The sequence below is a fragment of the Rattus norvegicus genome, chromosome 6 (assembly GCF_036323735.1).
Source record: "Rattus norvegicus strain BN/NHsdMcwi chromosome 6, GRCr8, whole genome shotgun sequence".
Lineage (NCBI taxonomy): Eukaryota > Metazoa > Chordata > Mammalia > Rodentia > Muridae > Rattus > Rattus norvegicus.
In genome coordinates this window covers 11,689,248-11,702,531 of record NC_086024.1, presented here as the reverse complement: position 1 = coordinate 11,702,531, position 13,284 = coordinate 11,689,248, and the positions used below count along the sequence as shown (strand labels likewise).

The window sequence follows — 13,284 nt, the reverse complement described above, 5'->3', positions numbered from 1 at the left end:
ATACTCTAAAACAGCATTCATATACTGTTTAGATATTTAGCCTTTAGGTAAGAATGAAGTGAAATCCTTGAAAGCAAAGGAAATATTTATTTGGGAAGCCAGAGGGATGGCTCAGTGGTGGAGGTGATTGCTGCCAAATCCGACACTCGGCAGAAAGAGAGAACCAATCTGGGAAGTTGTCCTTTGACCTCCATGTCTGTGGCATTCAGGGTTTCCTCTTACCTGCTTCAGTAAATAAATAGTTTTTAAAAATTAAAAAAGTAAATAAAATTTAAAAGAAAGTATCTTTGGAATTTGAAGCCTATAATCAAGTTAATACATGCTTCCTTTTTCTACAGCTATGTTTGAAATTCATTTTTTAGTTCCCTTAAATTTTTCTTAGAAAAGTCTAGAGGGAAAAGAGGGAAGCTTAGAGGAAGCAGTGCTTTGATGTCACGCTGACATCAACACTGAGGGGCCGGAGAGGGCTCAACTGGTGAGAGTACGGAGTACTCTTCCCCGGCCTGAGCTCCACGTCCAGCAAGATTACAGCAGCTCCCCACGGTTTACAGTTCCACTTCTAGGGGTCTGATGCTGTGGGCATGCACGGGGTGCACAGACATGCACTGTAATTGTTTCTGTGACTGATTGTTTATGCAGGTGAGACAAACACATAAAGTAATTAAAATCAGCATAGGCCGTTTCTGGGTCAGCAGCTTACATTTCCCTGGAAAACAGAGCCTGCTTCTAGCTTGTACATTAACTCAATGGTGTCAGCGCACCTTGGCTGGGCCATGCCGTCCTGGAGTCCTTTCCCCCTTACTCTTTGTATCAGTTAATGAGAGGGGATCGTAAGCATTTCTCCTTTCTTTCCAGGACTACTTGTCACCCGGTTTTAGATTCTTGCCACATCATCGTGGGTTGTCTTTAGCTGTTTAAACTGGACTCTGCCATAGAGAACCCTTGGGTTGGAGGGAAGGGCACTCACACTCGGAGTGGGGCGCCTCCTCAGGAAATATCCAGACCTGCATGCAAGAACCAGCTTTTTGGGTCTTCTGTATTTTTGTTGTTGTTTTGTTTTTGTTTTGTTTTGAGGAGGCAGGGAAGAACAGAGGGAAAGCAGCAGGGAATGTCAGAGAGTGTAATCCACGGGATGAGAACCGCCATGCTGTCTCAGGAACAGTATTTAACGGTCAGTGGCAGGAGGCTCAGGTCAGGGGCGAGAGGAGCAATGGCCAGGAAATTCTAGGGTCAGGACTTAGGACAAATTTCCACGGCTTTCAGGTTGAAGGAGAGTTGTGTGGATGAGGCATTTCCTGGATTTATGTATCCACACGGTTAATCTGGAGCACAGAGTGGGAGAGGGGAGAGCTTCTGGTCCGAGAGCCCATGTGCCGACATGGGCTGGGTGAGCAGGGAGCTGTGGAGGATCTTGTGGAAGAGGAAAGAACAGACTGGTGGGTGTGGGGAGGCAAGGGGAGGACGAAGCTACAGTAGACGGAAGTAAAAGGCAGATGGGTAGCTTTCTGTCACAACAAAACTACTTATCTAAAGAATCTAAAAAGGGGCTGGAGAGATGGCTCAGTGGTTAAGAGCACCGACTGCTCTTCCTGAGGTCCTGAGTTCAAATCCCAGAAACCACATGGTGGCTCACAACCATCTGTAATGGGATCTGATGCCCTTCTCTTGTGTGTCTGACAGTTAACGTGTACTCACGTAAAATAAATAAATCTTTAAAAAAAAAAAGAATCTAAAAAGGAGGGACAGTCAAAAGGAGGGACACGGTTTCTTTGGGCTCATGGCCTTGGGTGTTGGTTTATGGTTCAGACGTGCTGATCTTGGGCCTGCGGTAAGACTGAGCGTCATGGTGGTGGCACATAAAAAGGCAACAGGGAAGCAGAGACAGGAAGGGCTGGGGTCCCCATATCCCTCTGAAGAGCACTTTTTCAGTGATGTAATTCCTTGCAATGGGATCTCACTGGACTGTTCCTTACCCTCACAATAGCACTATAAAATGCCAACCACGTCTTTGATGCCTGGGCTTCTGGAGAGGTCTATGGTCTAAGCTATTACTGAGGATGGATAGCAGGGTGTGAATAGTGAGGTGTACCTTGGCTTGGGTTGATGGAAAAGTTTAACTTTGTTGTTGGTTACTATTTCACACAGCTCAGGAAAGAAGCATGCTGGCCCTGCTGGCCCCAGTGTGAGCCCAGGGAACACGGACACACAGTGTGAGGCACCTGTGCAGGGCCCTGTGAGCCCATCTCAGTGGTGGGCAGTGAAGGGCTGAGACAGAGAGAAGGCGGGGAAACAGTGAGGATTTTCATGGAGGGAGTGCTTCCGTCGGGTGGTGTTGGTCATTGCTGCGCCTGGCTGTGAGGAGGTCAGAGACAGTGACTGGAAAGGCAGCTGAGCCTGCTGGCTGCATCTTGTGACTTTGGGAGAACTAGTTGTTTTTGAGGGAAGGGCTTCTGTGCCCACCCAGTTGCTAGCACAAGGACTCAGAGATAGATGGTTATTAGGGGACTGATAAAGTGATGTTTAGCTAGCCAGTGGGAATAAAGAAATGGGTGAGGGCAGAAAGAAGTCCGTTACAGGATAGGTAAAGGATGGAGGGCTGGATATGTGCTGTGTCCCTCCTGTTTTACCAGCATTGGGGAGCCTGAGGCCCTGAGAGTGCAGGTGTGAAACTAGCCTGGGATACATAGAAAGGCCCTGTCTTAGAGCTGGGTTGGGGGTGGGAGATGGAGGGGAGAAGGGAGGGCGGGGAGGGGGAGAGGGGAGATGCTTAGAATGAAGAAGAAGAAATGTGCTAGGTCTCTCAGTCAGTCAGGAGGAACTGTTGCTACAGAGCCCAAGAAGAGGATTAGCTGAGCTGTGGCCTTCAGCCTCTGAGGCAGAGTCAGGGAGTTTACGAGCACTGTTGGACTGGAGATACGGCTTAGCAGTCAAGAGCATGTGCTTCTCCTGTAGAGGACCTGAGTTTGACTCCCAGCACCCACATCAGGCACACAGCAGCTCGGAGAGTCTGAATCCCTAATCTGGCCTTGTTGGACACCTGTACATGTATGAGATACATAATCTCTCTCTCTCTCTCTCTCTCTCTCTCTCTCTCTCTCTCTCACACACACACACACACACACACACACACACACACACACACATTTTCTTTTTAAAAATTACTTCCACTTTGGCCTGGTCCTAGTAGACAGCAGGGAGGACATTGATTTCCTGGCAGAGTTGGAGGCCCCGCTGAAGTTACGTTGACTAATGTGGCAGACCTGCCTCTGGTATTATTATCAGGGCATTTTTAAAGGATGACCAGCATCAGTGGGGCAAGAAGCAAGGCTTCAGTGGAACTGAAAGAAGGCAGAGGTGCCGAGGGACAGAGCAAGCAAGGTGGGCCCGCATGGCTGAGTGACAGCAGAGCTCGCTTAGAGAGCACAGGTGAGAAGGCCCAGGACTCAGAATGGCTTGTGGCTGTGAGTGAGCCGTGCTGAAAGGAGGTGAAAGGGGTAGAAACAGCTACAAGCAGCAGCCTGCTGCCTGTCGTGGGCAGCAGCCAAGGCAGGTGGCAGCCGCCTGCGCATGAGGAGGCTGGAGGAGACTGGATAGGAAAGAGCACTGAGGTGCTGGGACCAGCAGCAGCAGGCTATGGTGGATTTGAAAACGTGGCTCTGTTAGGGAAACTATATGTTTGGAGGTCAGTGTGGCAGTCTGGCCAGGGTTCTTGTAGAAGAATGGCTGATGACAGCAGGGACATCACAGGCCTCTAAAGGAATCCTGAGGCCCCAAGAGCTGCAGGAACTAAAGAGGAAAGCAGTTACTACATTCGCTGTACATAGCGCCCCCCTGTGCTGTGATTGTGGGGTCTGGCATCTTGGTCTCTGAGGAGGCTGACTCTGCAGTTGCTCCTCCTCTGAAGGCTGAGATGCGCTCTAATGGCCTCCCTTTTGTTTCGTAGAGTGTAATCAGTACAACGCTCTCAACGTTCCCTTGCACAATAGGCGGCACCAGGTAAGGCTGGGCTGGTGTGAGCGTCCCAGTCAGAGGGTTAACGCTTGCTCTGTGTCGCACGCGCCCGCTCACATGCTGCCTACTCGTTTCTTTACACTGTGAGGATTGACTTTATTGAGTTCGGGTGCTACTGCTTTCTGAAACTACTAGTTTATTTTTTATGTTACTCGGGGAGAGCTCATGTGGGGGCTGAGGACAGCTTGTTGGAGTGTTATTTTCTCCTCTACATCCTGGCCTCTGCTCAGCAGGATTGGCAGCGTTGGCGGCAAGCACCTTTACCCAGTACCACTACTGATGATTTTATTTGATCGAAATAGCATCTCCCTGCATATCTCTGGCTGACTTGGAGCTTAGTTTATAAACCAGGATGGCCTCAAACTCAAAGAGATCCCCCTGCCTCTGCTTCCCAGGTCCTGGGATTAAAGGCATGTGGCAACATTGTAGTACTACTGATTTTTTTTTAAATATCTTTTTTCATTTTATCACATTAGAATTGAATTATGGGACACCTTACTTTTTGGCCAGGCTTTTGTTTAGGGTCGTAGGCTTCCTACGCTAACTTGGACAGGAGGGCACTGAGATCCAAGAGGGAGAAAGGGATGTGGACCTTTGCGGTTTCACTGGGGTTGGAGTCCTCTAAAACAACCGTTTGATAGGTGACCATGTTACTTTGCATTTTAAAGCTGAAGATGCGGGATTTAGCTGGGCAGGCCCTGGCCTTTGTTCAGGATCTTGTGCCGGCTCTTCTGAACTTTCACACCTATACCGAGCAGAGGATTCAGATCTTCCCTGTTGATTCGGCCATAGACACTATATCACCATTGAATCAGAAGGTAAATACAGTGCCTTTTGTTGCCTGCACAATGGGGACAACCAATAAGGAATTCTTTTCAGACTACGTAGCCAAGGATTGCGGGAGACAGGAAGAAATTTCAAGTCACGGTCTTCGTGAAAATGAGTATGGCAAATGCAGAGTGTTAGGGAATTATCAGGAGACCGCAGACTGACACATCAAGGGACACACGGGATGAGCGAGGGAGCCAGTGGCCAGCATCCAGTGTGGCCAGCAAGTGGGAACCAGTGGGCCAGGGAACTCCGTGCTACTCTCATCTGAGAACCTGGAAGACTGAGCAGGGTTTGAGGGGGAAGAGGGTAGTGACTGTCGTTTCTGTTTGTTTATTTCAACTCCCAGAAGGAGCTATGTGGCTGGAGCTGTGGGGCAGGAAAGCATGGTGGGAGGGGCTGAGCTTGGGCTCTGGAGGGGATGCTGAGTGAACTTCTGGCTGGAATGTGCAATCCCTGGAGGGGAGGAATGGGATGAAGGCCAGGACAACAAAGCGGAGGCCTGGAGCTGGGCTAGGGCAGACCTTCCCTTGCTGCTGCCTGTGCGACCCTTTGACTGTTGGCATAGTGGATGTTTCCATTTTATTGCTGGGAGGGCTGACTCCCTGGCATGTTTCTGTCTTGAGTGTGGTTGCTGTGAGTCTGTCGCTGGGCCAGGCAGCCATGCACTCTGCCTGCTCTCTTCCTTCTGCTGAGGCGTCTAGTGGGACAGGGCATTCCCAGGTGAGTACTCTTCAGGGTCGGTGCGGCAGAACTGAGGGTTGAAGAGGTTTACTTGCTACTTTCCTCAGTCCCTGCACTTTCTTTTTGACCAAAAGATTGTTCCCGCCTACCCAGGTAATTCTAAAAAGGATTTATGGACGTCTGCAAGATTTTATTTAATCAACAAAGCTAAAATGTTAATGAGTAGATCCGTTTTGTATGGCTGGACAGTAAGGTACCCTGGACTTAGTGTCAAGCAGCAGACATTGGCTATCCCCTGGTTTCCTGGTCAGCTGACTAGGGGGTTTGTGGCTCCTGACTTGCCTGTCACCGGCTCGGGGATTTCTCTCAGGTGGCTTAGGCCTGGTAAGTTAGTGCTAGATGGAGGCTTGCAGCTTATTCCTCATGAGCTCCTCTCTGGAGGGCGTTTGATGTCCTCATCCCTTAGGGAGTTTGCTTCAAAAGTCATGGAAGTCAGTCCTTTGAAACCCTTGTCTAGCCCCATTGGCATTCCTGTTGTGATTTTGGTCACACTGACTGTCTTAGTAACGGTTTTATTGCTGTGAACAGACATGATGAAGGCAAGTGTTATAAAGGACAACATTTAATTGGGGCTGGCTTACAGGTTCAGAGGTTCAGTCCATTATCATCAAGGCGGGAACATGGCAGCATCCAGGCAGGCATGGTGCAGGAGGAGCTGAGAGTTCTACATCTTTATCTGAAGGCTGCTAGCAGAATACTGGCTTCCAGAATACAGGCTTCCAGGCAGCTAGGATGAGGGTCTTAAGCCCACGCCTACAGTGACACACCTACTCCAACAAGGTCACACCTTCTAATAGTGCCACTCCCTGGGCCAGCACATACAAACCATCACACTGACTAACCCTGAAACAGTCTGAGTGGGTAGCATTCAAAGGCAAGAAAACATGGATGTCACTGAGGCCAGCTCACACACGGGGGAAGTGAAGGACTTGATGCAAAGGTGTCCTCTGTGGGCTTGATAATATGATCCATGGTCAGCCATGCTTTTTCACCCTGTGGGACTCTTCCTAGATTGTGTGTGCGTGTGTTTGTGCACGAGAGTGCAGTGTAGTACTTTTAGGGATGGTTGTACTCTTGTCTCCAGACACCCCAAATGCCTACTCATTTAGCAGAGACCTGGACTCTGAACTTGGACTTCTTGGTTCCCAGTCTAGCTCTGTCATGTTGTGTCAACTTGTAAACTTGCCTTAAATCCCTCTGTGTTTGTTTCCTCCTCTTTAAAATGGGAGGGGCATGTCCGTTCCACAGATCCCCACGAAGCAAATGAAGTGCTGAGTGGCTGGCATGCAGTGAACACTAGGTAGACGTCAGTGGTTCCATCCTGTGCCTCATCACTGCTTGGCTTTCACCAGTTCTCATTCCACAAGTCCACCGAAGCTCATACAAATAACTAATGTAATTTGAATTTGTCCAGACACTTCATTATTTTGAAGAGTTCACGTATGTCTCAGTATTTCATATTCTGTTGTTTGGAAGTTTATAATATTGAAGGTTTGGAAACCTTTTGCTAAAAGATGGCAAAAAATGTGTAAGCTCATTTCTAGAGTTATAAGGCAGTGGCTATCGGAGTACCCGAGCGGTATAGAAGACAAGACAGTTGTACATGTCTATATGCAGGAGTTCAGACATATCTAGATGGCTGAGACATTTAGTAAGTGAAACCCCGTTGTTTCTAAATTGTCTAAAATATAGTGGGGGTCCCCCCTCCCCATGTCAGGATTTAACCCAGAACCTCACAAATGCTAAGTGTACACTGTATGCTACCAGGCTGTGTTCGCACACTGATATCAGTGATGTAATAAACATTCTAACTCACCCTGATTTCAGTCCTGGCATTTGTTAACCTTGAGTGGTGTATTGAGTATACAGAAAGCTGCCAGGCGGGCTTGCTCTGAACACCTCGGAGCGCAACAGGTCCTCCATCTCCTGTGTGTCTCTCCCTGGGTCCCTGATGAGCAGCCCTCTGTGCCCTCACTGGCTGTGCAGTGTTGTGACTCTCCTGTTTCTTCAAATGCCTGACTATAAATCCTGTCATCACTCTCCAGCTTCCTTGGTTTGGACTGGGGTGAGGATCACGGCCTCTTATCTGGGGCTTTAGAGGGCTTTCGAGAAGTGAGTTCACACGCTCCAGCTCACTTCCCACATGCTGATGCACATCTTCCAGAGAATTCATTCACACTCTTCTCTTTCAGTTCTCCCAACACCTTCATGAAAACGCAGCGTATGTCCGCCCCCTGGAGGAAGGAATGCTGCATTTATTTGAGAGCATTACAGAAGATACTGTGACTGTCCTGGTAATTTTCCTCCTTGTTTAACAACAGAAAATAGGAGCTCTTACTGGGCTACCGAGTACGCTTGTAACTGTGAAATTACTTTTTATGCAGGAGACAACTGTGAAATTGAAAGTGTTCTCAGACCACCTAACTTCCTATGTACGCTTCCTGAGGAAGATCCTTCCTTATCAGTTAAAAAGGTACTCATTCTCTGAGAGGCCAGGGAGCCTGGGGAGCTGCCGGTGGGACCGACTTGCCCTGCAGTTAATAGAATAGTAACAGGCATTTTGTATCTGCCTGGGTCTTTCGCTGCCAGTCTGAGTGGTCAGTCAGCTGCCTTCTGCTCTGCTGACTGAATAACATCGCATGACGTCATAGTCAGTGGTTCCAATAATTGGGAATGGCACATTTTTTGTAAGAAAAATTTTGGCTTTCAGTTTTTATTATTCCTTTGTTGTTAATGTATAGATGGGAGTTAGAATATTTAACATCTGCATTTGAATCTAGTCCTTAGGTATTTTTGAAGTGATACCTTTTTATCACTATTGTGGGCTTGTTTAAATTATAAAGTCAAGTCTTTTATCTGCTCTGGGCCCAGGTCCTTGAATATTCTACCCTAAGTATTCAATAACCTTTAATATTCACATTAAATTTCTATAAAGGCATACAAATGTACAAGAAATTTGATAAAGTTGCTTGTAACCTTTAATATTGTTTGTTTGTTTGTTTTGAGACAAGATCTCATGATGTAGTCTTGACTGGCTAGAGCTTGCAATGTAGACTGGCCCGACCTTGATTTATAGAGGTCTACCTGCCTCAGCTTTTGGTGGGATTAAGGCATACACTAGGCCCACCGGACAAGTTTTTTTCTTTTTTTTTTTTTTTTTTTTCCTGGAGCTGAGGACCGAACCCAGGGCCTTGAGCTTGCTAGGCAAGCACTCTACCACTGAGCTAAATCCCCAACCCACGGACAAGTTTTAATACTTTGATATTTGATCTAAAACCACAAAGATTTCTGTTGCACCTAAATATTTTTTTAAATTAAGGATTTTAATACAATGGAACAAAAAATTTCTTGAAATATAAAATATTACAAAATTAGAAGCTACATAAATTAATTGTTGATTTTTAAAAGTTTTGTTTTTAGGAATTAATACATTTTATGTGATATCTTATTTCTGAATTCTAACCACTCCAGGTATTTGGGTAAACAAATTCTAAGGTTTGTGCATAAGAGAAGATTTAAACACTTTAAGACAGGGGCTAGAGAGATGGCTCAGTGATTAAGAGCACTTGGCTTCTCTTCCAGAGGTCCTGAGTTCAATTCCCAGCCACCACATGATGGCTCACAACCATCAGTAATAGATTTTTTTCCCCTCCATCTTTATTAACTTGGGTATATCTTATTTACATTTCGAGTGTTATTCCCTTTCCTGGTTTACGGCCAACATCCCCCTAGCCCCTCCCCCTCCTCTTCTCTATGGGTGTTCCCCTCCCCATCCTCCCCCCATTGCCGCCCTCCCCCCAACAGTCTAGTTCACTGGGGGTTCAGTCTTAGCAGGACCCAGGGCTTCCCCTTCCACTGGTGCTCTTACTAGGATATTCATTGCTACCTATGAGGTCAGAGTCCAGGGTCAGTCCATGGATAGTGTTTAGGTAGTGGCTTAGTCCCTGGAAGCTCTGGTTGCAGTAATAGATTTGATTCCCTCTTTTAGGTCTGTATAAAAACAGAGCACTCATATATATATATATATATATGTGTGTGTGTGTGTGTGTGTGTGTGTGTGTGTGTGTGTGTGTGAATAAATTAATCTTTAAAAAAGACTTTAAAACAGAATAGACAGTACTGGTGTGGCTTGTTTGAGAAGATTGCATTTCAGAAGCATTGCAAAACCAGCCTGGCAGTATACACTCCGAGTCCCACCCCATGGGAAATGGGCAGGGGGATTATAAATTCTAGGTCAGTGTGCAGCACAGTGAAGACCCTATCTCAGAAAACAAAACAAAAACAATGAGGCCCAAACTAAATCACTGAAAGGATTTGTTATTTTACATTGCTATACATTTTCATGACATCAGTCTGTCTATATGTCTGTCTGTCTATCCATCCATCCATCCACCCATCCACCCACCCATCCACCCACTCATCCATCTATTTTTCTATGGCTGTGCATTTTATAATATCTACCTGTCTGTCTGTCTATGACTGTACATTTTTATAATATCTGTCTGCCTGTCTGTCTGTCTACCTACTTACCTATCTAAGGCAGTCTCACTATGTAGGCTTGGCCAGCCTGATCTCAACTGTATAGCACAGACCTCGACCCCCCAGAGACCTGCCTGCCTCTGCCTCTGCCTCTGCCGAGATTAAGGGTGTGCCCATCTGACTCTTTATGAACTTATCTTAAAGCACTTGCTTAACTCCTCTCTAATGCCCTTGCCTGCTCTGCTATCTTGCTGGCCCAACTCTTTTTAAATAACCACGTCGGGAGCAGATGAAGGGAGGGAGGAGATGAAATCTTGTCTCCACGTTAACTTTTCTAGGTTTTGTTGTTTTGTTTGAGGGTGGGAGACAGAGTTTGGCTGCATGGCCCAGACTCACCTGAAGTTCACCTTCCTGCCCCCGATGGCAGGGTTTTCTAGTTTCGCACGAGCTTTTTTACTTGATTATTGCACATTAACAATGTGCAACATTATTAAGAATCCACACTTAAAGAACTTTATAGTTAAAGTACCTACTTAAAGTTGAAAATGGTCAAGTATGTTTTTGATAATATTAAGGACATTTAAGTGTGAGCCTATAGTAGCAGCAATACCAGTTTTTGTTTCATTAATTCTCTTTAGGAATTCAGTTAAATGAATGTCTTCTATAAATGATTTAAGGTTTCCCCTGGCATGGCCTCCGTGTGTTTATTATGGAACTAACAAACTCACCTAGAGCAGAAGAAAAGCAAGGCGGCTCCCCGTGTTCCCATGCCCACTCTGCAGACGTGGGAATGCCCAGCTCTGTCTGCTGTGACGATGACAAACCGAGGCTCAGCAGAGCGGTTGTGACCCTGGTGTCAGCTCACAGAGGCAGCCTGGTTCTCCTCCATGTCTCCTCTTGCTTTGTCCTGTACTGTTTTGTTACCAGTTTTCGTCCAATCCTTAGGGAAACGAGACAATTTTGCTTTTGTTTCTTGGAACTATTTGACTCTTAAAGTCCTGTGAGAGGTCACGGTGAGAAACCCAGTGACACATTCCTATTTTATAGAGTCCAGAGGGTGGCTCAGTAGCTAAAGACTTCTGCTGCCCGGCTGTTGGGATCACGTGGTGGGGGGAGAGAACCCACTCCTGCAGATGGCCTTCTTACTGCCATATTGATGCCGTGGCATGTGCATTCACACAAATAACGTCTTGAAAACATGATTTTCATACTTAACAATATATATACACGTTCATGCTGGAGATGTGGCTCGGTGCTTAAGAGCACATTTTGTTTTTCCAGAGCACCTGAGTTTGATTTCCAGCAACTACCCAGACCTCCAGTTCCAGAGCACATTAAACCCCTCTGGCCTCCTCATGAACCTGACACATAGAGACATACACGCAGGCAAAGCATTTAGACAAATAAAAAAGTGTGTGTGTGTGTGTGTGTGTGTGTGTGTGTGTGTGTGTGTCTGACTGTCTGTCTATCTATCCATCCATTTAGACCAAAGGAAGCCAGGCATAGTAGCACACACCTGTAATCTGGAGGCAGAGGCTGGTAGATCTCTGCTCTGTGTGAGGGAGATGGTTATTTCTAGCCTGGTCTACAGGGCAAGTTTCAGGACATCCAGGGCTACACAGAGAAACCCTGTATCATAAAAACAAGAAAAGAAAGTCATCGAGGATGCTTACCTTTGAAACTGCTGTTCCTAGTTTAGAAGAAGAATGTGAATCTTCCCTTTGCACACCTGCATTGAGAGCCAGGAACCTGGAGCTGTCCCAGGACATGAAGAGGATGACAGCCGTGTTTGAAAAGCTGCAGACGTACATCACTCTCCTCGCCTTGCCAAGTAAGTGAGACCCCCGGCTCGCAGCTCGGCTGGAAAGACTAAAGAGCGTGGAGAGTGGGAGGAGCAGAAGGTCAGGAGCAGAAAACCCTGAGCTCAGTGAGCTAGAGTTAGGGAATTAAAGGTAAATGGATTTGAGTGTTGTGTAACGAAGTTAAGATAAACTGTTTGTCATTAACCATGGGTTAAATATGAATTCCCTCTCTCTTTTTTTCTTAAGTAGAGAAGGGCGTACTATGGCTGCCTATAGCGTGAACGTGTAACCACTTCACTAAGGAAGCCCCAGGGGCATCATGGCCGTTTGATAGCAGCACAGCACACGGAGCTTTCAGAGCCGAGGAGTATCTCCCTTTGGCCTAATTACAGGAAATACTGAGGAAATCACTGAGAATGCTGTGGTTTTAGCTGGGCCTGGTGGCACATCTGTGGTCTTAGGTAGGCCCAGCAAGCTGAGGCAGGAGTATCCTAAGTTTCCTGCCTTCCTTTGCATCCTGGCCTTTAAAGGAGGGAGGAGGGAGAGGGGGACAAGGGAGGACTCTTACAGCGTGAATGGCAGCGTAAGAAAAGCACCTGGTATTGTCTCTCGGCTCTCAGTTACCTGCTGCTCAGTTTACCCACCTAAGTCCAGCTCTGTAGCTTGCAGTGTACTCCTGACGGGTCCCTGCAGTGCAGACCATTGTACACCATTTGCCATCTGAAGAACCCTTTGTTCTTTAGCTCTTGCTTTCCAGGCTGCCATTCCTCCTGTCTAGCCCTAAGCATCCACTTCTCTATCTCCTGTCTGTGCATTAACAGTGGGACCACTGCATGCAGTTTGCTGTGCTCACTAGTTCATGTGGTGAGGCTTAGCGTGAGCCTGTGTCCACACTCCGTGCCTCTGTACCAAACACTACAGGTCCACTCATTAAGAACCTGGAATTGTTTGACAGTGATGTCTCAGACATTAAGACACACACTCTTTTATGTGGGCTGACCTTTTCATGCTCTGGGTCTGGCGACACATTTCTGTACCTAGGAGCAGACCGGCTAGATCAGATGGTGACTGTGTCGAGCTATCTGAGGAGTTACCAAGACAGTTTTCCAAAACAGCATTTTGCTTTCCTGCCAGCAATATGTGAGAGCTAATTTTTTCCATGTCTTCCCTAACTGTCGGTCCCCCGTCCCCCAGCTTGCTAGGCAAGCGCTCTACCACTAGCTAACTCTCCAACACCCCAGCTGTTCTTATTACCAGACTTCGGTCTTAGCTGTCCTGGTGGTTCTGAAGTGACTGCACTGCGGTTCGGCTTGTCCTCTCCTACTGTCCAGCTGTGCCACATGTATGGTTATTTCTTTGGTGAAACATCTGTTTGGATCTCTTCTTCATTTTAAATTGGGTTCAGTTGTTTGCCTTCTTA

The 13,284-nt window shown here is 46.9% G+C and overlaps 1 protein-coding gene across 2 annotated transcripts in view; it reads left to right on the top strand.

Moving 5' to 3' along the window:
* Positions 1 to 13,284, top strand: part of Ppp1r21 (protein phosphatase 1, regulatory subunit 21) — a 69,161-nt gene that overhangs the window by 21,688 nt on the left and 34,189 nt on the right. For both annotated transcript variants that reach the window (NM_001271305.1, XM_008764482.4), the window contains exons 8-12: positions 3,944 to 3,996; positions 4,680 to 4,829; positions 7,776 to 7,877; positions 7,968 to 8,056; positions 11,757 to 11,893. In NM_001271305.1, the coding sequence (NP_001258234.1) occupies positions 3,944 to 3,996; positions 4,680 to 4,829; positions 7,776 to 7,877; positions 7,968 to 8,056; positions 11,757 to 11,893 (531 nt within the window). The remainder of the gene's footprint in view (positions 1 to 3,943; positions 3,997 to 4,679; positions 4,830 to 7,775; positions 7,878 to 7,967; positions 8,057 to 11,756; positions 11,894 to 13,284) is intronic.